The sequence below is a fragment of the Conger conger genome, chromosome 2, assembly GCF_963514075.1.
Source record: "Conger conger chromosome 2, fConCon1.1, whole genome shotgun sequence".
In the NCBI taxonomy this organism is placed as follows: Eukaryota; Metazoa; Chordata; class Actinopteri; order Anguilliformes; family Congridae; genus Conger; species Conger conger.
The window spans coordinates 63,561,749-63,589,254 of NC_083761.1; the positions used below are offsets into that span (position 1 = coordinate 63,561,749).

A 27,506-nucleotide genomic window follows, 5' to 3' on the forward strand; every position below is an offset into this window, starting at 1 on the left:
AAGGAAGGAAACCTTTTTTTGTTTATTTCCCCTATAAATGTCTATGAACCTTGGCATATGTGTCTGGGTCCTGGTTCAGTTTCCGCGCTCAAGGGCGTTCTGAGCCAAGGTATTCCGTTGAAATTTATAGTTTATCTCCACAATACACTCTGTATTTGCCTTATTCAGGCTTGGAGAGGGGAACAACTTTTTTTAAAACAATCCAGCTGGCTTATTCTCTCCACCAGTGGGAGAGGCATGCAGGTATTCAAAGCAACACCTGGTACAATTGCCGCCGGGGGTGTGTCTGTGTGCTAAACACGGCTGCATAGAGTAATCTGTTTGCTAGCCAACTACCTCCCCAAGTCTGTGCTTGACATATCCTGCTGGCCTAGCAGACATTAGGCCTTTTCACAGTAGACGTGATGAGAGGGGAGGTCCTAGAGTGGAGCAGGAAAAGCATTCAGGTCAGGACACAGCTTCTGCAGTCAGGAGGGCAGAGGGACTGACACAGGGACTTTCAGTGGCCAGTGCAAACCATCCACAACATTAGATTAGAGTCCTATTTAAATGAGTGCATTATGCTGCGTTTTTGTCTTAAAGGTGCCAATGCACTCAGTTAACAGGGAAATTGCAGGGCACCAGTGAAGGGTCTTCTCAGTCGAATGGAACAAATTGAAAAAGGCTGCAAGAGTTTGGCAGAGGTTTTGGCACGGGCACAATGTGTGGTTATTTAAAAAGAATTATTTAGGGTGTGCTGAAAAGGTCACATGCTTTAGTGGTGTGAGGAACGGTTCTGGGTCAAAGGGCTGGTCGCACCTCCAGCACCTCTTACCCTAGAGGAGAGTGTGGCTTTCTTTCAGTTGGGTACTACAGACAATGTGAACAGCCTTCTGCTGTTCCTAGCGTTCCTCTTTAGCAGACTGTACTCCTTTGGGTTTTAGCTTTCGGAGCCCTGGGACAGAGCCAGAGCTGTTGAAAGCATGACAGAGATCTCGAGGGCCCAAGCTGCCAGACGAACAGCAGAAGAAAGGGCCTCGGTACAAAAGAGCAACAAATGCAAAAGCTTTCAGACAACGTGACCCCGTTGGGCCCGATCCACGAGCAGCTGGATCAAACTACACCATTCCTAGATCAGGGCTCTCTGATCAAACCAGCCCCATCACCAGACCGATTCCCTCTTTTCTGAGAACGTCTTACAAAATAAAACAAAACAAGCATTCATTTTAGCACTTTGAGGCTGCTTGTAACCACAGGGAACAAAACATAAACCAAAACACATGTAGATCTATGCATGTACAAAATCATAGATAAAATCATTATCAGACTGTCATGAGTACAAACTCCTGTGTCTTAATCTAGATCTATTGGGCAATGCTGAACGACTACTGGCCTTGCACTGAACCGAAGTTGCACACTAGTGAGGATAGGGGACATTTCCACTGTTGTGACAGTAAAAATGTGGCCCACATTTAGACTGCATGTGCAAGCTAATGGGTGATGATGTCATTAAGACACGCCCTGGAATTTGATGTCACCCTTCACTGCTCGGAGCCTGACAGTCCAGAGAAGAACATTCTGGCAACTGGGTCAGCAGCCTATTTTAAAATAGCTTCTTTTTCTTTTTTTACTTTAAAGCTCAGTTTTTTTTTTCCCCCTTTCTGAAGGAGTGTTTTCCCCAGGATAGGGTGGGAAAAGGAAGTGCAATTATCTGGGGAATCCGACCGCAGAATGGAAAATGGAAATTAATTCAGCACACACCTCTGACCTCCACTCACAACCAAAACAAAAACAGAGGGAAGAGAGGAGTGTCTGGTTGGGGCGTAACAGATCAAGTCCATGGCTCCGCTTGCATCACTTGGGGTCATGGTTCAGTTTGCACAGCGGGTTCACATTGTTATACTTAAAAATGGCCACTCACATCTGTTTAAATGTAGCTGTATTCAGCCACTTACTGGCACACATGGGGGGGGGGGGGGGGGGGTAAGTAGAAAGTGCTCTAATTTGTACACAGTGAAACCATATATAAATTAAAACCTGGAATAAAAACCTGGAAATCTGCATTTTAACATTTTAAATTATGACAATTGTCTGATTACAAATCTAAAATCATGGAGTACACAGCCAAATAAAAAATTAAAAGTATGATTCAAACATTATGGAGGGCACTGTATATGTATGTACAGTGGCTTCGGAAAGTACTCAGACCCTTCACTTTTTTGTTGTAGATTTAATTTTAAATGGATAAAACTGGATTTATAATGGCCAATTACAACATTCTAACCTTCAATTTATTTATTTTTCTCATGTGGTATCTTCTGATTAAACCATGAACTGCATGGACTGTATCAAATGTAATTGTAATTTTTCAAATGTAGTTTAAACAACAAGTTACATGAAGAAACTACACGCTAGGAAACATCTCAAATAAAAAAAGTGTGTTTGAAAATGGCTTTCCTCATTGTTCCGTCAAGTCCACATGCTACCAATTCATAAGTTATTAATCTGCACTCCGGGGCAGTGAGCCAAGCTGAATGTGAGCCGCGGCAGCACTGTTCCCTGTGGAAGTGTAATGGAGAGCGCTGACAGGAGGCTGCTCGTCCCTACCTCTCTCTGGAACCGCCGTGTCGCGCTGCGGCCCTGCCGCGCCCCGCCCCGGCCTGCCTCCTCCACCTCCATCCTCTCGTTCTCCAGCTCCAGGGCCTCCAGCTTCTCGATCACGTTGGAGCGACTGCAGGGGCACAGGCAGACATGACACCACTAACTGACACCGGGAGTGAGGCAGCACACGGGCAGACATGGCATCACTAACTGACACCGGGAGTGAGGCAGCACAGGGGCAGACATGACATCACTAACTGACACCGGGAGTGAGGCAGCACAGGGGCAGACATGACATCACTAACTGACACCGGGAGTGAGGCAGCACAGGGGCAGACATGACATCACTAACTGACACCGGGAGTGAGGCAGCACAGGGGCAGACATGACATCACTAACTGACACCGGGAGTGAGGCAGCACAGGGGCAGACATGACATCACTAACTGACACCGGGAGTGAGGCAGTGCAGGGGCAGACATGACATCACTAACTGACACCGGGAGTGAGGCAGCGCAGGGGCAGACATAACACCACTAACTGACACCGGGAGTGAGGCAGTGCAGGGGCAGACATGACACCAGTAACTGACACTGGGAGTGAGGCAGCGCAGGGGCACAGGAAGACATGACACAACTAACTGACACCGGGAGTGAGGCAGAGCAGGGGAGGCATGACATCACTAACTGACACTGGGAGTGAGGCAGTGCAGGGGCAGACATGACACCACTAACTGACACCGGGAGTGAGGCAGTGCAGGGGCAGACATGACACCACTAACTGACACTGGGAGTGAGGCAGCACAGGGGCAGACATGACACCACTAACTGACACCGGGAGTGAGGCAGAGCAGGGGAGGCATGACATCACTAACTGACACTGGGAGTGAGGCAGTGCAGGGGCAGACATGACACCACTAACTGACACCGGGAGTGAGGCAGCGCAGGGGCAGACATGACACCACTAATTGACACCGGGAGTGAGGCAGTACAGGCTCCCAAGGTACTGACAGTGATATCAGACACAACAAAGAGATGAAACCGGCTTCCCCACTTGCTTTAGAATGATAATCTTTCATGCTACTATCCCCTTTGTTAGGGCCCCTGCATCATGCCTACAGGTATACAGGACAATACCATTACTTTGCTCATTGAAGAAAAAAAAAAAAAAAAAAAAAAAAAAAAAAAAAACTGGGAGGGAATGTAGCTTTTCATCTTGAGACCTGCTTTCATACACTGAGCATGCATTCAAAATGATGATTTATTTCAGAACATATAAAAAATTATAGAGATAATGTCATATATTTACTCAAGTGTATTCCTTACCCTCTACCTCACATGCAACACAATTGTGTTCCTTGATATGTGCGGTGTTTCACACTTGAAACTCGATACTGCTGAGCTGTCTTTCTTTGATGTTCACTTATTTTCTCACCCGCTTCGCTAAATAGAAGAATTTTGTTTACTGCAGGCCAGTTGGAAATATTAAATGACTCTGAATTCTGACCTTATATGGGGAATCCACTGCAGTGTCAGTGCTCCTTAAAAGGCAATAAGTGAGACAGACGGTAAAATATTTGCGTCACATGACCGCTAGCCACTTTATTGGCTGCTGGGCATAAAATGGCAGCGCTCCCATAAACTAAAATTAAAACAAATGTACCCCCTTATCTCTCCAGCGGACAGGTTTTACTCTTTCCGGGCTCACTCTGTTCTGCCGTTTGCGAGTTTAATACTGAACGGAGTTGGGAAAAGCTGAGGGGAAAAGGGGATGAAATACACCCCTCTCTCTGGGAGGTTGTGTTTGAAGTGTCTGATTGAGAGAGCTTTGAGCACACGCAGCCCAACAGACAGTGCAGTGAAAATACTGCAGGCACATACACATAAACAAACACAAATCCAAACAAATCCCAAAAATTGTCGACAAGTCGATTGATTCCTCCTCGGTTTTCATTTTGGAAGCGAACATATTGTGCCAAGTCGTTTGCTGAAAAGCTTAACGACTCCAAAATTGAAGCTCGTTTCTGTTGAATAGAGTGAAACATTTTATTTTCCCATCAGTACAACAGAATTATTCTCCAGCCTGACCCTCAACTTGCACCTTAGAATTTAGGAAAGAATTAGCAACACTCTTGGACTCAACAGGCCTAATTTCGTTTTCAGTTTTGAGGCCAGCATTAGGCTGCATCTCCCTGACTGGTGGAGATATCTCTGTGAGATACCCCACACAGAGCTCTCCTCCTCTCTGTGAGATACCCCTCTCTGCCCCCACACAGAGCTCACCTCCTCTCTGTGAGATACCCCTCTCTGTCCCCCACACTGGAGCTCACCTCCTCTCTGTGAGATACCCCTCTCTGCCCCCACACAGAGCTCACCTCCTCTCTGTGAGATACCCCTCTCTGTCCCCCACACTGGAGCTCACCTCCTCTGTGAGATACTCCACACAGAGCTCACCTTCTCTCTGTGAGATACCCCTCTCTGCCCCCACACAGAGCTCACCTTCTCTCTGAGATACCCCTCTCTGCCCCCACACTTGAGCTCACCTCCTCTCTGTGGGATACCCCACTCTGTCCCCACAGTGGAGCTCACCTCCTCTCTGTGAGATACCCCACACTGGAGCTCACCTCCTCTCTGTGAGATACTCCACACAGAGCTCACCTTCTCTCTGTGAGATACTCCACACAGAGCTCACCTTCTCTCTGTGAGATACCCCTCTCTGCCCCCACACTGGAGCTCACCTTCTCTCTGTGAGATACCCCTCTCTGCCCCCACACTGGAGCTCACCTTCTCTCTGTGAGATACCCCTCTCTGCCCCCACACTGGAGCTCACCTCCTCTCTGTAAGATACCCCCCTCTGTCCCCAGGTGGAGCTCACCTCCTCTCTGTAAGATACCCCCCCTCTGTCCCCAGGTGGAGCTCACCTCCTCTCTGTAAGATACCCCCCTTTGTCCCCAGGTGGAGCTCACCTCCTCTCTGTAAGATACCCCCCTCTGTCCCCAGGTGGAGCTCACCTCCTCTCGGGGCTGAAGAGCCTCTCGGGGCTGCGCACGCGGCTGCGTTTCTCGGCCTTGCGGGCCTCGGCCTCGTGTCGGCGGGCGCGCGTGGCGTCGTGGAGGCCGGGTGCGCGGTGGCTGTCGGTGCTGGCGACGGTGCTGCCGCTGGCGTCCGAGTCCAGGGAGCTCATGGAGCCGCTGATGTGGGAGCCGTTGGACAGCAGGCTGCTGCCCGAGGGGAAGGGGTCGCTGGGCGCTGGGGAGAGGCAGCGCGGGACGCCCCCCAGCTCCCCGCTCAGCCTGCTGGACGTGCTGCCCGTGGGAGACAGGATGTCCAGGGCGGGCAGCGGGGCAGGGCCGGGGAGCGGGAGCCCGGCGCGGTCCAGCTCGTCACCGTTCACCGAGCCCTGGTCAGAGTTCAGGTCCGCACACGCCGCTTCCGCTGGACCGGGGCGAAACAGCAGAGAGGTCACCGGCATAGCGACAGCCATTAGGGCTACTAAAGGCTCCTTCCTGACATTGAGACGTCGTGATATACTGAGACTTAGTGATATACTGCGGTGATTTACAATTCAAGGTTACTAGGCTTCCTGTAACAGAGCAAGCAGTGTCCATTTAGATGAATTACGCATCTATATATCATCGCTTTAGACACTATAAACATTAGCTGGTATGTGCTCTCCACACTGAAACAGCCACTTTCCCTGGTTTTAAGGTGTCAAATATTTCTGAAATTTTAAGCAACTCAAACTCAAATCCACTTTGCACTATGGCAAAAAATGGGTTAAAATCCCAATATCTATAGTATGTCTTCCAGTATCTATAGTTTAACAGTTCTGCCAAACATCCTTCTTACAATCTGTGACTTATAAACAATCTTACATCCAGAGCAAACCATACCATATTGTTCAGCCACTCAGACGTGTTTCTCTTAACTGAAACTAACTTCTTGGCACAAAATGCGGCCATTTATCATGTCTGAGAATGCACTTGATATTTCCAGAGCTCCCACTATATACCTCCAACACTGTTTTCACAGGACGCCAGAGAAAATTCTGGTTTGTGCTATTTTCATCGCATTAGTCTGGCCAGACTTTTGAACAGAGATGCCAGGTGTAATCAACCTCAGGGCCTCAAATCATAAAAAAAAGTTTATGCAAAGACTTGAGTTCTTTCAGATAATTTGAATGTTCCACCCAAAGCAACAGACTACACTTTGAAAGAACATCTGACTTTGGGTTACATCACTTAAAATAAATATATCAAAGGTTTCAGCAACAGTGTCACTGAGAAATTCATACAAACACAGGTGGCTCGAAAATACTGTACTCATCTGATATTGATCTTCCTCCCACACTGATCTTATTTGCCCAGAGAAGGGTTTTCACTGTAACTGAAAGCTTCTCTAAAGCATGTGGCCAACCATTTACCTGCACAGCTTATAAAAACCCTAGGCTTATAAAACATTTTGTTGATTTTCTTTAATATGAATTTCTAATTAATATGTACGCTCGTCAGAATAAGACAGAATAACAAAATAATAGACAATGACTGAATAAGTCATGCACCTCATATTTTCATGAAAATTCATGCTAGTCTTTAGCAACACCTTAAGGCTGTCATTGAAAATAAGTTGAGAAATGGCACCATTTCCTCCATACCTGTGGGGGGCAGTGGTGAGCCGAGGGCAGGGATGTCAGCTGAAGGCCACACCTGTGCCACATCTGCCTCCCTGCTCTGAAGCTCTTCCTGCCATATGATCGAGCGGGAATCTGGAACCTTCTCTGCTTCAGGGATTCCAGAGCCGGTCACAGCTACCTTGGCCGGGCCCGGCTCCTGAAATTCAGTTACATATTGGAGCCAAAAACAAGCATCAGCCCATCCGCCAAAATGCTACACAAGCAACTGAAATTCATCGTAATCAAATCGTAATCAAATTCGGGGGGAAAAAAAAATCAACATAATGGAATATACTCCCCGCTCACATCACAGGAGCTCACCTGGGAAGTGGTGGGTTCAACCTTGCGCTTCTTCTTCTGGTTCTGCTTGTTGGTCCGAGGGTATACCACCAGCTGTTCACTCCATCTGATGACAGGGAAACATTACACATTGGATTCTGCCTGGAAGAGTGAATCACAGCTCCCTACCTGCAGTTGGAATTACAGTACCATCAATGAGGTTAAGCCACAGGAGCTCACCGGAACCACATACAACAGCAACTTAAGAAAAAACTCAACATTTATTACCAATAGCAAAAGTTAAATGTTCATGGTTTACATAATAAGTACAGATTACTGAAATATAAGCCCTATGCTGTAATTAGAAAAACAAACTTATCCTGTTTGCCGCTTCTTGAATGAATCACCGCTTGAATGAATCACTGTTATTTTACCGATACAATCAGGGGAGCATTTCAGCCACAGGCTTTTGAGCAGTGTCGTATCTTTATTTCGTCTAAAAGCATTTTCTTACGTGCCCCCAAAAAGCTTTCAGGTGTGCAAACCCTATGGTCATGAGCGGGATTCTGAAACGCAGCATTGTATGGAAACCTGATAAAGGGAGAGAAATGGGATGGTTTTACTGGATTCGTACTGTAGAATATACAGCATCGACACATGTGGAGGGAGGGTCTCCTTCCCCACCAGGGGCCGGGTTTCTGTCCGGCGCTTACCCGTTGATGATCTCTTTGTTTTCACCGCGGATGAAGTACTCCTGCTCAGGCGTGATGATGCACAGCGCGTTCTTCTGCCCAGTCCTGGGTTCCGCGTCGATGACGTCTACGCACTGGTTCATGTTTACTGTTCCTTGCGGCAAAGTGCTTGGCTGAAGGAACAATTACCAAAATGATCATGACGGAATGGCTAGTTTTTGATACATGCCATATGCTACACACACACACACACACACACACACACACACACACACACACACACACACACACACACACACACACACACACACACACACACACAAACTAATATTTGCACAACGGAAAATAACCACACAAGGTCTATGAGGACTACCGAGTGCCTCAATCACATTTCACCTCGACACAAAAAAGCCTTTCATAGCCAAAAATACCGCCCCCCCCCCCATACACATACACACAGATACACACACATAGACACACACACACATTATGACATTATGATAAAGTTGATCATATTGTTTTATATGCCGCGGGCCACTGTGGAAAAAGGGTGAGAACCAATGGAACATGAGCTCTTCACTGTATTTAATTTGCAGAACTGGCTGATGGGTACGGAATGGAAAACCAAGGTTATTTTTCAGAATCCTCTAGGCAATATCATTTTCAGAGAGTGGGAGCACATTCTTGACATCAAATTAGATTTTCTTCCAAGCTCCACAGATCTGAGGTTGTTTTAAAATGGTTAAGGTTTTTAGGAAAAAAGATTGGATTCAAAACAAACTGTAAAAGCAATTTCAAAACAAACTTGGTTATCAAGCAAGTAACTGACCATACACAATGACAAAAATGTTATGGTTTAGTTGTTTCTACTATTTGAATAATCAAAATAAAATTGTTGTTGTGAGCGCGTAAAAATAATTGTTTTTGACCCAATTATATTTTTAAACTTGAGAAGTTGGGATGTCATCTTCGGCCAATGAAGACTATAAAAGACCGGTTCATTCTATATAAGCCATATTTTATACTTTAGGAAGGAAACACACAAGGTTAGAAAGGAGGAAATGTTCTATGACATTATAATGCATTGCAAGAAAAACTCTGCAGTCTTGATTTTTATTGAAATCTTTCAATTGGAGAAAAGCAACGATGAAGAACAAAACCAGCCATTTTGCAAAGGGAGAAAAGCATCTGTTCCCAGCTTCCTCATCCCTCTGCCTCTACAGTAAGGACAATGCATGGTTATCGAAAAATTGCCATGGCAACAAGGAAAATCCTTTTGGTTCCAGTGTTTGGGGAATGAATAGGGGAGGCGACAGCCTAGAAAGCCAGGACTAAGCCTCTTTTGTAAGCATACGCAAGCAGTTTGACAGCAGATAAGTAAGAGTGGGTAGGTACGTCAGCGCTTTGTACAACAGAATTCAGAAACTAAGAAACCCTTCCTTTACCAAGAAACCTTTGCCAGGTCATAACTTGAATTATGAAAAATGGAGAATACTTGACCTGTCATATTTTCAGCCCCAAGAAAACCCCACTGTATAATATGTTGAATTACTCAGAAGACAGAGAAGCCTAAAGAGACATAAACCTTGCTGCTAGTCACAATATTCAGTTTTTTGTGAAGCAGACATGAAAATCTTCGTGACCACAATATTTGAGTTGTCATTTTTACTGTTGGAAGAACTCCCACAGAATGGAAGGAGGCCCTACAGAGTATTAGTCCTTTCTGCCCTGGCTGTTATCAGGCATTCTGCTGCCCCTCGATGTAAAACAGGTGCTCCCTTTTTCCTCATGCCTTTTATGGCCATTTCAGTGGTCCAGCTTTATTAAAAGCTGCCAGTACACCCGAGGGGCTGCCAAATATGGCAATTACAGTGTGTCGTGGTAATAAACTGCAGCAACTCTAAAAGCTCGTAAAACGGAGATGCATGAACATAAGTTCCTCAGAACGTCCAGAAATTATGGATTTAGTTAAGATACTGGTTTTGTTTAAAGAAGTGGGGAAAAAAAAGAACACCCTTTGACTGGGGCACATTAACATAAGTCTGTAGTTTTAAAGAAGGATATTGTGTATCAGTCTGCTGCTGCAACAAAAATATATGGGTTTTTTTTTTTCCTCCCATGATGTCATTTTAAAAAGGTGTAAGTGGAGAGGGCAATCTAAAACGTTATTTTTCCTTAATTACTGTTTGGCTATCTCAATAGTCCAGACCTCTACTTCTGTTCACCTTTGTGCGTATGTCTTGTTTCTGTTGACACAGAAGGTAATGATATTTTCTTCACTGTAGCGGTCTGGTCTCAGCCCTGTAATTTGAGGAGAATGTACCCTAATGAATTTAAAGCCAGTGCCTAGTTAACTTACGTTTACACAGCCAGTCTGCAAGAGCACAACAAACAATGCAGAAGCCTTCTGAAATACAAGCATGAGCACAAAATGCCATAAAAGATGCAGTTTTGCAAAAGCAGAACTTAAGTTAAGTTTGAAGTTAAACCAAATAACAGTTTCTGTGAGATCATTTATCAACCCATAATGTTAAGGTTCTCAATGTACCCTTGTGTGGTTTGTTCAGGTAGGTAGCAGGCATTTGCAGACGAGATAGTGTGTTGCAATAGGTGTATGTATGGAATGAAATTGGCAAGGGCATACAGGCTCTTGGACTGCCAAGTTTTTGCCATTCACACGTTTAATATTATTGTGGAATTGATTCCAAAAACAAAATCTAATTCCATATCCTTCAATTGTTGGAGACTTTAGACGGTTTTCTATTTATAGGTCAAACAGAAGTTACAAGAGAAATAGCCTAATGTTCCTCTCTCAGACACAAAAGCAGTATTCTGTGTACGAACTGAGAAACCACGTAGCTACAACTGAGAAAGTTAATTCATTATATATAACTTCATGCATGCATCCAATATTATGTGAACTACCAGCACACAGAGCAGATATTTGACTTAAATCCTTCTACAGTTCTGTCAACTGTTAATCTAATTTAAATAAACATGTGGTGTGGGAGTTATGGAATTTCAAACATTTACAATTTTCACATTGCAACATCCACCAGACAGCCAATCAGTGCTGTACTCATTATCATCACTTGGTATATCCCCCTACCAGCCTGTCAAAATAATCCTACAAAGAGTTTAAACAGTGGACATTTTTATATTTGTTCAGGGTACTTGACCATGTAAGGGTCTATGAAACCATCAACTTAATACAAAAAATACCTGTATTTTAATTTTTTTGGCATCATGGAATGTTGACAAAACCAACCATATAATTTGAACAAACTGTTCATGAGCCTTTGTCATTTTAGAGAATCGTTTGGGTTGTATTCGAAAATGTTATGAAATGCCCTTCCTTTCAAGACAAGTGTCAGCATAAAGTCTTATGGTTCTTGTGTTCTCACAATATCTCTGCTTTGAGATATTTCGGCATTGAACACGCAAATACTCCTTTTATTACAAAGGGAAATGTTTTGGATCTACAATCGTAATAGTTTTATCGCCTTCCGGTCTTGATATTGATTGGGACATATTCTTTTCCTGTTTGTTTCTATATAGCAGCATTGAACATTCAAGTCTCCGCCTTGGATCATGAAGATACGTATATGCATGGGTGTGGTAGCACATGATCGGTTTAGACCTGAAGAAGATCCACTGGGAAGTTGCCTACATTATTTGAATGAAAACACATATTGTTCCCTATAACACCAGTGTAATATTATAAAATCCACACACAATAGAGGCAATCTCACCATGCGTACATGCCTATATGGTAAGAAGAAAGCACAGTTCTGTCATGACCAAATGAGACGACCAGCAGGAATGTGTGGGCTGCAACAATGATTATGTTGGACAGTACATGGAGGAATAGAGACTGATGAAAGAACTGGAAATAAGGCAGTTACAAAGCCAGCACCAGAGAGAGCAGAGAGAAATGGACAGAATCAGCACCATTTTACAATACTAGAGATTAATTAAACGGAAACATTATTGCTCAGGCTTACCTATTGGTGCCATCTAAGCCCATTGTGCAGTGCACTGTTATTTGTTAAATGAAAAAACGTCAATGTTGATGGCAATTTATTTTGCAAACAGCATTTTCAAAGGAGAAAAATTAAATTAAATGTAGGTACTGTTTCCTGCCCCCGGTTTGTTCACTTGATTCGTACAACAAAACCTTTCACTACTATACAGCATGACAAGCAAACAAATAAAACAAAGAAATGAACAGTCAAGGCTTAAAAATAATTCTGTCAACTATGAAACCCTTTGTAAACAAATTTCAACAATCTATTTAATAAAAATGTAACCGTAATTAAACCATTAAAACCTCTGTCAGCAACATACTTGGGAGTTAAATTCCAAGGTAAACATGCAGCAGAAGTCACGTACAACTCTAGAAACTTTCCTCTTCAGACCAAAAGTACGAACAAATCTTTTAAGGCTATAAAGCAGAGTAGTCTATCTTAACACCGGGCAGAAAACGAAAAGCTCTGACATATCGTCCAGCATTTAGGGGTCTGCATTATGTCTTTGAAAGGAAGGCGAACGGGATGAATCCATCCCTTTAATAACAAAAACGATGGTCCTGAACCCCTTTATTTTGAGTTTTATATAATCCTATCCAGTTTACAGAAATAGATACTAAGACAGGCTGCCTGTGGAATGTAAATCTTGGGCATATTTTTCATTTCCATGTGGTTTTCAGGACTAATGTTCTGAGAGTATAGCGCAGTCATCGACAGTCGTCCGTAGTTCACCAAATATGGGCATATTAGAGGAATGCTGTGCGAAGCCCAGACTGAGTGTGTGGAGGATTTCTGTCTGATGGCTGAAATAGACCCTTTCCATGAGCACAGCCTCAGCTGAAGCTCAGAGGGCTAACCTCCAGCGTTTTCATCTCTCCTCATTATACCTGAGGGGCTCATATGTGAGCCTGACTCTGTCCAGGCCATTAAATATGGCTGTTCAGCGTGACGTAGGGCTACAGCAGCAATCAAAACTGCAAGAGGACCCAAATTGAACCTAAACATTATAGCTGTTTATACATCTACTTAAAGGTATGCTATGACCACACAGAGGTTGGTCAAAATCAGTCTTTCAGACTGAAAATATAGCATTGTACATTCTGTTTATTAATGAATTTGAATTACAGTTGCTACTGCTGCGTTCAGAGGATATATTCTGCAATTTACTTAATATAAGATAATATAATATATATGTGGTTACCTACGAAGCAAATTTTTTTTAAATTGTCTAACTTGTCTTTTTAAAAACCATGTCAATATAATTACAATGTCTTGTTAGCATCAGTTTAATTTGAAAGAAAAACCTGCAATGCATGTTTTAAAAAATATACTTGGTTAGACTTATTTGGCCTACTGCTCAGGAATTGATACAGTATTTTCTTTGAATATGTAGCATACTAAAGTAGAGGAAAGTAGAGGAGCCAAATTCAATGTGTGCAAAAACTGGCCAATTTCATAATGAGAGAACATGAAAAATGATAACAAATCTACGGTAAAAAACACCATGCGGATGGAAAAAATCCCAGTGAGGACTATTCAAATTATACATTACAGAACAAATAAATAGGGCATATCTATTTCTGTTTCTGTTTAATTGCCCAAACATCACAAGCAAGTCTCAGGGGCTAAACTCTCCAACATGTTTTATCAGTCAAACGTGTAAGAGTTCCTATTTTGGGGTACACAAAGAAACAGTTTCCCTGACCTAATTTCCCTACTTTCCTCTGAGTGTTCCCAGAGCAGATGAAAAGACTGCAAAGACAATGCAGCTGACAGCATTTTAAAAGGCGTTACAATGGAAGGAAAAGTTGTTCAAGTTGTTTGAGCGAATATCGTATGCACACGCTAAATATTACTCCTACCGAGAGAACACGCCTGACTTGCATACACTCTTTTGGGGCCTGAACATGGGGTTGGGCGGGAGACGGCACTGCCTTGCATGTCAGGGCCCCAGCCTCTCAATCTCCATGACGGGGAGTAGGTGCGAGGGCCGCACTGTTTACATACAAACGGCCTAATCTTGGGGCAGATCAGCCGGCTAATTTGGTCACCCAGCTCGCATTCCTGTGAAACAAACGGGTCAGGCCGGGCGCTCTTAAGCTTCGAGCTCTGTGACGTCACTCCGCCACCTCAATGGCTCCTTTCTCTTTCCCATCAGCTTGTTTATGGCCTCGCCGCCCCATGAACCTTTTTACACGAGGGCGTGGCAGCCCCTACATCATGGTTCACACAGTCACTGCGCATGCAAGAATTCAGAGAACAATTCTGCAGAATGAGAATATTTATATTCAGTGCAGCAAGTAAGTAAGTACTTGAGACAGTGACTCAATCTATATTGTTTTGACTCCAGACATCAGGATATGAAAACACAATGAACATGCGATTAAAGTGCAGACTGTGCGCTTTGCGGATATTTACAGCCATATCGGGTGATCGGTGTAGGAATGACAGCCATTTTATACATAGTCCCCCCATTTTAGGGGAATGAAAGTAATTGGACAGTTGGCTGCTTAGCTGTTTCTTGGCCAGCTGTGTCAATGCATCATTAGTTCAGCTAACAAGAGGTCTAGAGTTGATTTTAGGCGTGGAATCTGCATTTGTCTATTGACTTATCTCTCAACATGAGGACCAAGTAAGTGTCAATGCCAGTAAAGCCGCCAAAACATTGTGAGTTAAAATCAACTTTTTGGTACATCATTTAGAAGCAAAACTCACTGGTGGGCTCAGCAACAGCAAGTGAACTGGTAGACCACGGTCATGGAAGACCAAAGAAAAAATAAATAAATAAACGTTTTTAACTGTCAAACAGATAATTTAGGATGTAGGCATAGATGTGTCAAAGACTACCGTAAAGGGAAGACCATACCAGCATAACCTCAGAGAGTTTACCGCGAGATGAAGAACAGAATGGCCTGGCTAGAGTTTGCAAAAAAACTCTATGGACAGATGAGAAGAGCATTAACATGTACCAAAGTAATGGAAAGAGGTCATTGTGGAGAACAAAAGAAGTTACTCATGATCCAAAGCACTCCCCTCATCCCCTCGTGAATCATGGTGGAGGAAGTGTTATCATGCGTTACTGTACTGTACTGTATGGCTTAGGGCTGTCACTTAATCAATAATCAAACAATCTCAGGATTCTTTTTAATTTTCATGTGCAATTAAAGATTCAAACTTATAATCCCATTGTCTTGTTGTGTTGTGCTCATGGTAGCACGCATTATCAAAGAGACTGATGAACAACAAGCCATGTTTTTGTTTTGTCTGGACAGTATAATGTTAGGAAGCCTAAATAAAGTTCATATGTGGGACATGCTATCAACATAGCCTGTAGGCTATACATTCAAAACAGAGTAGCCAAGAAAAACTTCAACTCCGCAGCACCTCAGGAGTAGCATTTGGAAATACTGCGGGTTCTATGCCACTGGAGAAAAAATAATAAGGAGGAGAAAATCGCAAGCTGCAACTGCCCTACTGATCCTGGACAGATTTTAGTTTAGTTTGAATAAATAATGCCATTGTATAAAAATTCATGCATTATAATCTTTCATTTTCATTTGAGGAACAGTTTATCTAAAAAGTTATTTAATTGCTGCCAAAGGCACGAGTGGTATATTCCATAGTTTTTTGTTGTTGTTAAATAACACTACAAAATACTGCTGTCAGTGTTATTTAGTTTAGCTGCAGGTCTAATAGGAGATTAAAATGGTGCCATGATAATGATACATTTAGGCAACAATGAATTTCTTCCATTACGAGATTTGTTTGAACACATGTCACTGGCTCATCTTCAGTGATGGCTGCAGCAGGTTGAATTCTGAAGTGAATTCTGATCTGCTCAGATACTACCAAATTCCTCCAAACTTAATGGGCGGCACTACACTGTGCAGCAGGACAATTTGGTATCTGCAATTGGTTGAAAGATGAAGATGAACCATGTTTACATTTGTTTAAAAAGTGGGATTGATACTTTTTAATGTAAATAGTTTGTATAATCTCCTTAAATCTCCTTAGTGCTTAAATGTTTATTTAGAAGTAGAACACTGATGAAAAAATGTTGAGGAAAAGGTATTGTTCACACCGATTGCATGACTGCTTGCTTGCTAACCATTGTGGCTGTTACTTCAGGCAACATCAGTGATAGGCCAATAAAAACACATGGGTGTATACTTCCTTTTTACATGAAAACAAATATGGTTAATTAATAATAACTGTATATTTCTCTCCAGGGAACAGTTACTAGACACAAGTCGTGTATTCCTTTTAAAGCATGTTCTGTTGAAATTAGGATAAAAATGTTTACTGTTTCAATGTATATAAAGAATGGGGAAGAAATGTTACATAAGTTACTTTGACCAGGGAGCCTAAGCAGGCTAAGATTCAGCTGACTTGCGGTTGCAGTTCGCTGCAGTTGCACACCGAGGACCGGGGTTCGATTCCCGGTCCTGTCAAAAGCCAAGTTTGGCTGGCTCACGTGGAATGGCATAATTGGCTCGCTGCTCCAGAGGGAGGGACTTGGCAGGGTTCATAGATTGCCGCACAATAAGCACCTCGGACGCCTCGGAATCAAGGTCACGAGTATGAGACGAGACGGCATTGAAGAAGGCATGTTGCTCTCCTTCGGGCCACTGAGGGACGGGGTGTGGGCGGTTTATCTAATACTAGCTCTAATTGGGTTAGATGGGGTACAATTGGCTACCAAATTGGGAGAAAATCAGAAATAAATTACACATTTTTTAAATGTATTGACCATGGGATGATTGTTGGCGTCAGACAGGGTGGTTTGAACATCTCAGAGTTTGCAGAGAATGGTACCAAAAAAACAAAAAATATCCAGTGAGCAGCAGTTCTGCACACAACGCATCAGACATCTTAAGTGGATAGGCTACAGGAGCAGAAGATCATTAAGTAAAAAAAAAAAAAAAAAGAAAAAGTCTAATAAATACCTAATAAAGAGCTCACTGAGTGTATATTGTTACCATCCAAAATTCTCAATATATTGCAAAGGGAATTTTTGGCCACATCACCCAGCCCTAGTCCCAATACTTCTGCACTGCACTGCACTGCACTGCACTACACACACGCCCACGCCCACGCCCACGCCCACACACACACACACACACACACACACACTACAGTCTGTAAGCATTTGGACAGTGACCCAATTATACACACAACATAAATGCATGCGCATATTCATATGTGCTACAGACATTCTCAGTGAGAATACTCTTCAATTGAATTAACAAATGTAGCCAAAAAAGATCACTCACGGGCCAATCAAAATATCAAGATTACAAATGTGCTTAGACCAACCAACCAATTACTAGTGAATTGTTGACTGCACAAACAAGCATCTTTTGGTAGCAACGTTTGTCCTATAGCTGTAACCCAGTTGTCTTTAGGTTTGGGGTCTTTCGGAAAACTGTGTAAGCTAAGATTTAGATCTATATTGTTCTTGGCCTGCTTGAGGCAGCCAAAATCTGCACAATGACGCATATTAAATATTGAAACTGACATAAGTCAGCTCTTGTTCGATTTCCAGTTATGTCTACGCTGAAATGTAAACAGCTGCAACCAAGTGACGTCACACTCCCTAGATGCTTTGCGAACTTCCAAATATGGCTGTGCCCAGAAAATTCAAGTCTGGATGAGCTCCTACTTTTGCAGGAAATAAAATAAAAGCTAAAGCTCAAAAAATAATTTTATTGCCTGAATTTATTTATTCATAGTCTGTATTCATAGAGTAAATTAAGTAAGGATTATCTGAATGTCAGTGGTTTCCTTTAAGTGACACAGGGGCAACATACTGTAAGGCTATTGAGAGAAGCTTTAAGTTTCTGTCACAGAACACAAGGGAAGTAAGCCTGATTTGGTAGCTGATAATGGGAATAATCAGACAACAAATGGAAAGCACTAAAGACGAAAGAAATGAAAGTACAACAATGGCTGGAAAACAGCTTACCGATTCATCCAAAGCGAAGCGCAAGCAGCCGTGTTCATACAGGACAAAGAATCGCCGTTGCCATTTCTGCAGACACAATAAAACAAAGCACATTACGGAAGGCAACGCTTACATTGGGAATGTCAAGAAGGACATAAGACATGCATGTCAATCGAGCAATATACTTTGTTTTGTAAACATACAATATATTAAACCAAACCCAGTGGCAAATACACACATTGCTGAAATTCTGATGGAATATAACTTGTTTTTATTGATGCTAGGGAAACATGTTATGATAAAACACAACTTGATTGTCGGATTTAAATGAGTAACATAAATTGTCATTTAAGATTATGCATAGTTATTTTAAGAATATTTTACTGGATATAGTAAAGACAACAGCCCATTAGTTAACTCAATGGATATAGAGTGAGCACCAGGTTTCACTCATTGGACAGTGACACATTTTGTTATTTTGGTTCAGTCCTCTAGCACTTTGAAAGGATAGAATGACAAAAGTCAAGTGCAGACTGTCAGCTTTAATTTGAGGGTATGGTCATCCATATCGGATAAACTGTTTAGAAATGATAGAACCTTTTGTACATAGTCCCCCCCACTTCCGGTCATCAAAAAAAAATTTGACAGTTTAACATAATGCAGAATAAACAAATCATTTTTATTATTTGGTTGCATATCCTCTGGATGCACTGACTGCTTGAAGTCTGTGATGCACAGACATCACCAGACGCAGGGAATCTTCCCTGGTGATGCTCTGCCAGGCCTGTACTGCAGCCATCTTCAGTTCCTGCTTATTCTGGGGACCTTTTGTCTTCAGTCCCCTCTTCAGCATGTAAAATGCATGTGCAATAGGATTGAGATCCAGTGATTGACTCAGCCAGTTAAGGATTTTCCACTTTTTGGCCATCAAAAAACCTCTAGCTGATCTGTTGGGCTGTTGTCAGGGGTTTTTTTTCTTCTTCACCATTTTCTTGTTAATAATGAACCAAACCATTGACTTGGACATGCCCAGGGTTTTTGCAATGTTGATTTTCATTTCTGAGCCTTATGACAGCCAGCTTCATTTGCATCGACACTGCCGTCTTCCGCATGTTGTCCCACCCCAACAACAGTAAAGTCTAGAATCAAGACTAGACATCAACAGCTCTCTTCTGCACTCGCTAACAACACCTGCCTAACGAAACACATCTGAGAAGCCAAGTCAACAAAAACTTGTAGTACCTTAAAATGGGGGACCAAGTACAAAAGGTGCCGTCATTTCTAAATGGATGAAAATACACTCGAACTGAAGCTGACAATCTAATATTCATTATATCCTTTAAAACTTAAAGTGCTAGAGTACAGAACCAAAAAGAAATGTGTCACTGTCCATTGAATTATGGTGCTCACTGTACGTTGGATCAACCTACAATTCTGCTGATATTGAATATACTGCAGTATGATTCCTAACACATACTTAATAAGTGACATGCAGATTACATTTAATGATCAAACATTTTATTGGTTAACCAATAAGAATTTGCCACACTAACAGATCAGCAAAACTCTGATAGTTTCAGGGCTGTTATCCAGCTCTAGAAATAGATCATCCATGGCGTGGACAAAGATTTGAAGTGTCCGGACATCGTAGTGGTCCCTCGCATGTACGTATGTTCGGTTTTGAGGTTTCCAATTGTGCACCGAGACATCTTATCACAATCCTTACAAATCCTATTACGAGCAATCTGAAAGTTAAAATACTCCCCCAGCTCCACCTCCTGCTCTTCATCTTAAATTTGTTTAACAGTCACAGATCAGAAGGGATTATTACATGCAGATCACAACATCTATCCGCACTGTACCATATTATTTCTGGTATCATTTCTGTCTTTATGAGACACAGAGACTACTAGACATCGTACCACCAGCACCAGCACCCCCACCGCCAAATCTCTGAGGACAGCCTTACCCTGGATCGCTGCATTGGATTGTCAAAATCCGTTCCCTCGGGGGCCAAACACAGCCAGCCTCCATAAATGGGCTTGGCCTGCAAAAGAAACCACAGCAATTTAGGCATTTGTTAAATCTGCAGAAAACAGGCATCGGTAAAAGAAAAGGGGGGGAGGCAGACACCCTTTGAGGTCCACTTTTAATTACATTTTTCAGTACAGTAAAAAAAGAATAATAAAATTTAATTCAAGCCTTCCCGGCAATATCCCAAGGAAACCAAACACAGACCCGCATTCACCATTTAGCGCATTCTCCACTGCATGTAAAACACCACCTGAATGTCATTATGTTGCATTGCACTACATGTTAGTTCAATAACAACAACAGAAAATACTAGTGGAAGCTCATTTGGAAAGAAAGTGTTTTATGGGGTTTTCATTCACGGAAAACAACAGCCATCTGATTCAAAGGCATTATTTTCACAATAATGTTTTGACATTGAACAACAAATTAGAAGACAATGGATCTTTCAGAATGTAAAAACACATGGTCACTCAGTCCGTCCATAAAGACGATTCCTTCAGTTGCACTGTAGCGAGGCCCTTTAAAATGGTGGCTTTGAAGAAGAAAGCATCTCTCAGCTTTTACGTTATAATTAGCATAAAACTGTCAAAAGTTGCATATTTTTTTAGAAAAGCTGAAAAAAAAAACAGCCAAGCGTTTTTTCACTCCTTTGCAGTGAAGATCTGTGAGAAGATAATTTGTGTCTCATCTAATAATGATGAGTATTTAACCCAAGTCTCTACAGGTTAACCGTAAATTCATTTCTCATACAAGCTTGCAGACATCATCCATCTTGGAGTGAAAATAAAATGAAGGGCTTTTGAAATTAATTTGAGAAAAATAAATGTCACGTGGTCGATAAAAGCTCCACGTTAACCGAAGAAGAGAAAAAAGGTTGCCGAATGACATGTGACATCAAGACAGAGCACTTCATTAGTAGGTTGTAGATTACATTTTGACAACTGCCTGGGTAGTGTTCAAAATAGTGTACAAACATCTCATGGATTAAACAATACGAATCCATTTTATGTGATGCTCTACTACAGAGCCTAAACACAAACCCACAATGTAGTGAGAAAAAGAGCGTAAAAATCCACGGTGCAGTTATTATCCTGTGCCAAAGTGCGTGCTCCATTTCTTTTCTTTTCCCCCATAGCAGAAAAAGAGAGGTGCAGCTGTGACATTTGCGTGCGGGGTGGCGGGGCTCAGAGGTGCCAGGAGAGGACAGACACACCCCTCCACATTGCGAGCCGGCTTCCTCTCCGCCGCTTCTCCCCTAACCCCGCGGCCCTCCCGCCGGCATCGGGCTTAACTTTCAATTTCCTCCGGGGGCCGGGCCGCTCCCTGTGGGCCTCTTCATCGCAGCGTCCGCCTCACCCCTGGATGCACTCTGCCTGCCTCGCTGACACTGGACCCCCAAGGCAGCACCGGAATTAAAGAGCCAGGAGCAACCTCTGGGAAACCCTGCTTCGCTCTCTCAACCCGCACTTCCTTTCACAAGCCCCCACTCCTCCTCCACATCGTCCCCCGCCTCCCACTTCTCCCACAGAGCAGACGGCCTGGTCCCTCGGGACACTGAAGGGAAAGGACTTTATAGGGTCAACTCTCAACAGAATAAATCCCAGCTGAACACAATACCACTAATAAAACCACCAGCAACAATACACTGCAACTGCATTCAGAAATGCAAAGCCATTGTATGGAAAAGTAAAAAAAACTGAAAACAATAACCTAAACACATTTTGGTTGTTTCAATCAATAGTGTGTGTTACTGGACATCTGCTCTCTGGCGAGGGATCTTTTGACTTCTGGAAACTTCCGGCCAAAGCAAAGCCTCCCCTCTGCGCAAGTCTATTAAAAGACTTAAACAATAACGCAAGCAAAAAGTAACAAGCAAGGATGCTATGCATACAAAATGATTTACCTTCATTCTTTTTAAAGATATTGGCGAGTCTTGAATCGGACTTCTCTGCACACCTTTTTCTTGTTTTAAATCACGCTACAATTGAGACTATTCTTTGAGAGGTTCTGAGAGCGAAACATTTGAAACCAAATTCCTGCCAGCTATGGTCTTATCACTACTTTAGGAGATACAAACAATGTGTGGAGATGGGTTTACACCAAAGCATTTGCTCAAATTAATGTTAAATATTCCACATATAGGCACTGCAGCTCTCATCACCAATTTTGGAAAAAAGAAAAAGCCTAGAAGAACTCTTTGGAACACAGTAGATGTAAATCTTACTTCACAAATTAAGTTTATCTTTAATGGAAACGGCAGGCTTATAGAAGACTGGTCAACCCTTTTTAGTAAAAGACTGTCAACTCCATATCCTTTTTATTTTGTCCCTTTTACATTTCAAACATTTCACTAGAGGAAAAAATCCAAATGCTAAAATGTTTTCCCTAATTGGGAAAAGATTTAGCCCAGCCTTAATAAAAGCATGAAAGCCTGCAGGAGTGAAGTTTTTCATTTAACCTTTATATAACCAGATGGGCAAACAAGGAAGTCAATTTTCTTTTGCACGGACAACTTGGGGAAGAAGATATTACAATTTAATTTTAATGAAAAGTAGATTTACGACCACTAACTAAAGTTCTGCTCCATGGCTTCTAATTTACTGATTCAAGCCATTTTTAAGTTTTAAATCCTCGTGCCCTCTGGACACATTATAATTTTACAGACAAGCTTATTTATTATTTATTATTTTTAAGCCATCACCCGAGTATATTAACTTTTTACATTTTTGTCAAAATGCTCAGCTGTTCATTGAAGTAGGACACACCGGACGAGCATGCAGTGTTTCGCATGAAGCTCCACCCAGCATGATAAAGTGGAACCATTAGCACACCAAGTCTGAAGTTGCCGTTTGATTGAAAAAAGGCTATTAAAATGTGTGCTGATAGTCTGCCTTGGTGAGTCATCCCCAATGGGACCCCGGCCGCTCTGAATCTCCGCCAGTTGTGGGGGCTTCTGCACAAAGACCTCCATTTCACTTCCTTTCCAGAAACTACAGAGGAATGGGACCTCAGATCTCTCGCAGAGGAAAACAAACACATCTTGGCTAGATGAAAGAGGACAGCTGCAGACAGTAAGGCCATGGGCCCAGTTTACCGTTTAATGGCCAACCTCGTGGTACCAGGATTTTGCCACTTCTGTCAATACTTTGATTTTAATCACACCAAAAATTAATCATGAACAGTGTAGCAACTAGACAGTTAAATGTGAAGTTCACCCGGAAATGAAATTAAGCTTTGTTTTCAGTTACACAGAGTACTATATATCCAAAATATTCTAAAAACTCAACAGCAGCTCTTTCCAAATAAAATACCATCATTATTCAAGAACATCCACAGAGTTTAATTTGAGCATGGTTTCATCAAAACTACTTTCTACAAAAGCACACCAAAGAGCTGGTCGATAAATCGGTTAACCCATTACGGACTAAGGTACCCTATAGAAAACCCATTGAAAGGCCTAGGAATCACAATACATTTCAATGGTTCTGTGTCTTGAAAAATGGTCATATCCGTCTGTTAAGGGAAATGTATTCATTGTCCAGGGTCACAGAATTAGATTCCAAGACATTCCATGTTGCGAAAGTGGTTTCCATTTCTACAGTTGAAAAGTGTGGGTTCATAAACATGCTGTAAACTATTGATCCAAATAGGAGCAGCTGAGCCACAAATATTTTATGAAAGTAGCACTGCCTTGTTTGTAGCCTACATTGAGGTCATTGTAGCTACATTGAACATTGTAACATTCCACAGGGCATGCCTAGGGACTGCGATGTCTTGGCGGTGTGGGTAATTTTCTTTTTTAAGCTCACACTGGTGCAACTGCAAAGTTATAGAATGACCATTTGGGAGTATCAGGGAGTGGTTGAGAACCACTGACATAGACCACTGCCAATTCTAGCAAAATAAAAAATGTGCTATGCCACATCAAAATGTTGTGCCACTACATTTTGTGATTGTGCCACCAGTTGAAAAAGTTAGTCTGGAGCCCTAATGCCTTAAGACAAGAGGCAATAGACAAGCTTGTGTTTCTTGCAGAAATCCTGCGAGAAAACAAAATTATTCTCATTAGTCATGAAATTGTATTCTTAATAAAGAAAATTGCTATTTTAATTATAGCAATTAGTAACTTGGCCCATAGCTGGCATCCATATAGAGTTCCTTTCTCCTTTTCACAACATAGTGCGGAGACTTGATCCTGAAAGTGATCCGTTATAACAGTGTAAGTAATAGCATTAAGCATTTTACTATATATTGCACATACGATCCTAAAACTAAGATTACCATGTGTGGTAAATTCACTCAGATATTTATTTGGATTCTGGCAAGTGATTTGTTCAGCAGCAAATACATGGTTTCACAGATATCACATTTAAACCTGTCAGATACTTCTTCCTAAGTAAAGCGAGATGCACAATTTGTGTTTGTACAAAACTATTTTTCCCCTGGTTGACCAGTGCAGTCTGGCATTTCGATTAACAACTGGACATCTTGTTTTAAATGAGAAGTTCTTCATCAGAAACCAAATTCCAGGAACACCAACCATGGATTGACATGTACCCCAATACCTGAATATGAGCCAATTCCCGAGTCTGATGTGTACTTGCACGTTCAGAGAACCTAAGGCAGGGGTGTCACCAGAGGACTGCAGTGTCTGCAGGTACTTGTAGTCCATTCAATCAGCTGCCAGTTAAGGCCTTGAGAACAAAATGTCTGGATTATTCAGCCATTAAAACACTTGAAATGAAACAAGCACATACTGTGCCCCCCCACCCCCAGGACTGGATTCTGACACTCATGTCTTAACGCAACCAACTGGAATGTAAGCTGATATTTTGCACTTTAAACCAAATCTGACTTACAGCAAATGGAACTTGCTTCGCTCAACTGCTAAAGTGGTGTGCAAAAGTTTGGGCGTCCCTGGTCAAAAAGCCTTTTACAATTATTATCCAAGTGAACAGAAGCGAACCTGACTTCTAAACGGTACAAAGTTAAACATGACATTTCTTCAAATTTTAAACTACTTTAGTTTCTAAATAAAAAGGAAAAAGGCCCTGTGCAAAAGTTTGGGAAATCTGTCAGTTAGTAGTACTTGGTAACTCCTCCTCCGGCAAATATAACAGCTTGTAAACGCTTTCTGTAGCCAGCTGAGAGTCTTTCAATTCTCGCTTTTGGAATTTTTCCCCATTCTTCCTGGCAGAACACCTCTAAATCAGAAATTTTCTTCGGCCTCCTTGCATGTATAGCACGTTTGAGATCTCTTCACAGATTTTCTATAATATTCAAGGCTGAGGACAGTGGTGATCATTCCAAAGCCTTCATCGGCCTTTCCTGGAGGTACTTCATGGTTCATTTCAAGGTATGCTTGGGATCATTGTCTTGCTGGAATACCCAACCTCTCTTCAACTTCAATGTCTGGTCTGACCTTCAAGCCTCTAGAATTACTTGATATATGGTGGAACCCTTTTTTCTTTTCACTCGTACAATATTTCCTGTGTGCCCAGCTGCCACACAACTCCATCCATCCATCCATTATCTGAACCCGCTTATCCTGATCAGGGTCGCGGGGGGGCTGGAGCCTATCCCAGCATACATTGGGCGAAAGGCAGGAATACACCCTGGACAGGTCGCCAGTCTATCGCAGGGTACACACACCATTCACTCACACACTCATACCTACGGGCAATTTAGACTCTCCAATCAGCCTAACGTGCATGTCTTTGGACTGTGGGAGGAAACCGGAGTACCCGGAGGAAACCCACGCAGACACGGGGAGAACATGCAAACTCCACACAGAGAGGCCCCGGCCAACGGGGATTCGAACCCAGGACCTCCTTGCTGTGAGGCGGCAGTGCTACCCACTGCACCATCCGTGCCGCCTGCCACACAACTCCAAAACATAATGAATCCACCTCTATGCTTCACAGTTGCAAGGCGTTCTTCTCGACAAAGGCTACTCCCTATTTTCTCCAAACATACTGTCTTTGGTGGTGGCCAAAAAGTTCCATTTTGGTTTCATCAGGCCAAATCACATTCCAAAATGATTCTGGGCTTCTCTATATTTTCTTTTGCATACTTCAGATGCTTAATTTTGTGTTGAGATTGTTCTTTCTGGCCACTCTGTGTAGGTCTTTGTTGTTTAAAGTAGGCTATGTTGTATTGTTATTCTGTCAACAGCAAGACCTGTGTCTACTACTCTTTTTTGCAGCTCCTTTGCAGTGATGTGTGGGTTCTTCTGAGCATTTCTCACCAGGTCTTGGGCCATTCTATCTGAAATTTTTCTTGGTCTTCCAGACCTTGCTTTGAGTTCAACTGTTCCTTTTATCTTCCATTTTCTAATAATGTTTCTGACAGTGGAAATGGGTCGTTTGAAACGTTGAGAGTTTTTGTAGCCTTCTCCTTCCTGGTGGAAGTGAACCATCTTCATTCTGACATCCTTGGACAACTGTTTGAGGAACCCATGATTGTTAACACCAGACAGAACAGCCACTGTAGTTGGTACTTTATAAGGCATGGATTTACTTTAGAATAAAAAGTTCAGCCCTGGAATTATACTCATCTGACTCACTGAAGCCCTTACAAGTACATCACCCGGGTCTGGGCCTCGGTAATCATCGTTTTTAAAAGTAACAAAGAATAATCCAAAAGGGTTCCCAAATTTTGCACAGGGGCAGTTTCCTTTTTTATATAATTTATAAACAGTAAAAAATGAAAATAAAAAGCAATCTTGCTTTAGAATTTGAAGAAATGTCTCATGTGGTTATTGAGATCACCACAGCAATTTTATGAACAAGAAAATAACTAATAACTAATGTAATGCAAGATGAATTTCCAACTGGAAAAACATGTCAGCCAAATACTTTCCAAATCTGCCACACGCACAGAAATATTTCAGATAGAGTGAAGTCCTACCCCTAGTGTTGCACATAATGTAGCACCTCCATTTTCTAAATTTTTTCATTTTCTCAAACTAAAATAGATAATGCAATGTGTAACAATACAGTGGCCTTGAGTGGAATTCAGTCCTTCCATTTCAATGCAGTATCAACTATGTGTTCATGTGATGCATTTATGCTTCACCATTCCTGTGTGAATAAGAAGTTAATGTACTGTATCATTTGACTTGACATGACAGTTAATGATGATCATAAGATTTCACAACTTGTGGCTGTATCAGGGGTCTGTAACACCAGCACTGTAGAGCCACAGGTTGTCCTGGTTTTGCCATTTCTTAAGGAATACGTGCATACTGCTTTACGTGCACTACAAAACAAAGGGGCCA

General features: G+C 42.3%; 1 protein-coding gene across 6 annotated transcripts in view; it reads right to left on the minus strand.

Moving 5' to 3' along the window:
- The window catches only part of mprip (myosin phosphatase Rho interacting protein), a 58,442-nt gene that overhangs the window by 25,198 nt on the left and 5,738 nt on the right, over positions 1–27,506 (minus strand). For all 6 annotated transcript variants that reach the window (XM_061230328.1, XM_061230303.1, XM_061230314.1 and 3 more), the window contains exons 2-8: positions 20,163–20,240; positions 18,215–18,280; positions 8,243–8,394; positions 7,572–7,656; positions 7,233–7,407; positions 5,590–6,013; positions 2,587–2,710 (exon numbers count right to left, since the gene is read on the minus strand). In XM_061230328.1, coding sequence (XP_061086312.1) covers positions 2,587–2,710; positions 5,590–6,013; positions 7,233–7,407; positions 7,572–7,656; positions 8,243–8,394; positions 18,215–18,280; positions 20,163–20,240 — 1,104 coding nt within the window. The remainder of the gene's footprint in view (positions 1–2,586; positions 2,711–5,589; positions 6,014–7,232; positions 7,408–7,571; positions 7,657–8,242; positions 8,395–18,214; positions 18,281–20,162; positions 20,241–27,506) is intronic.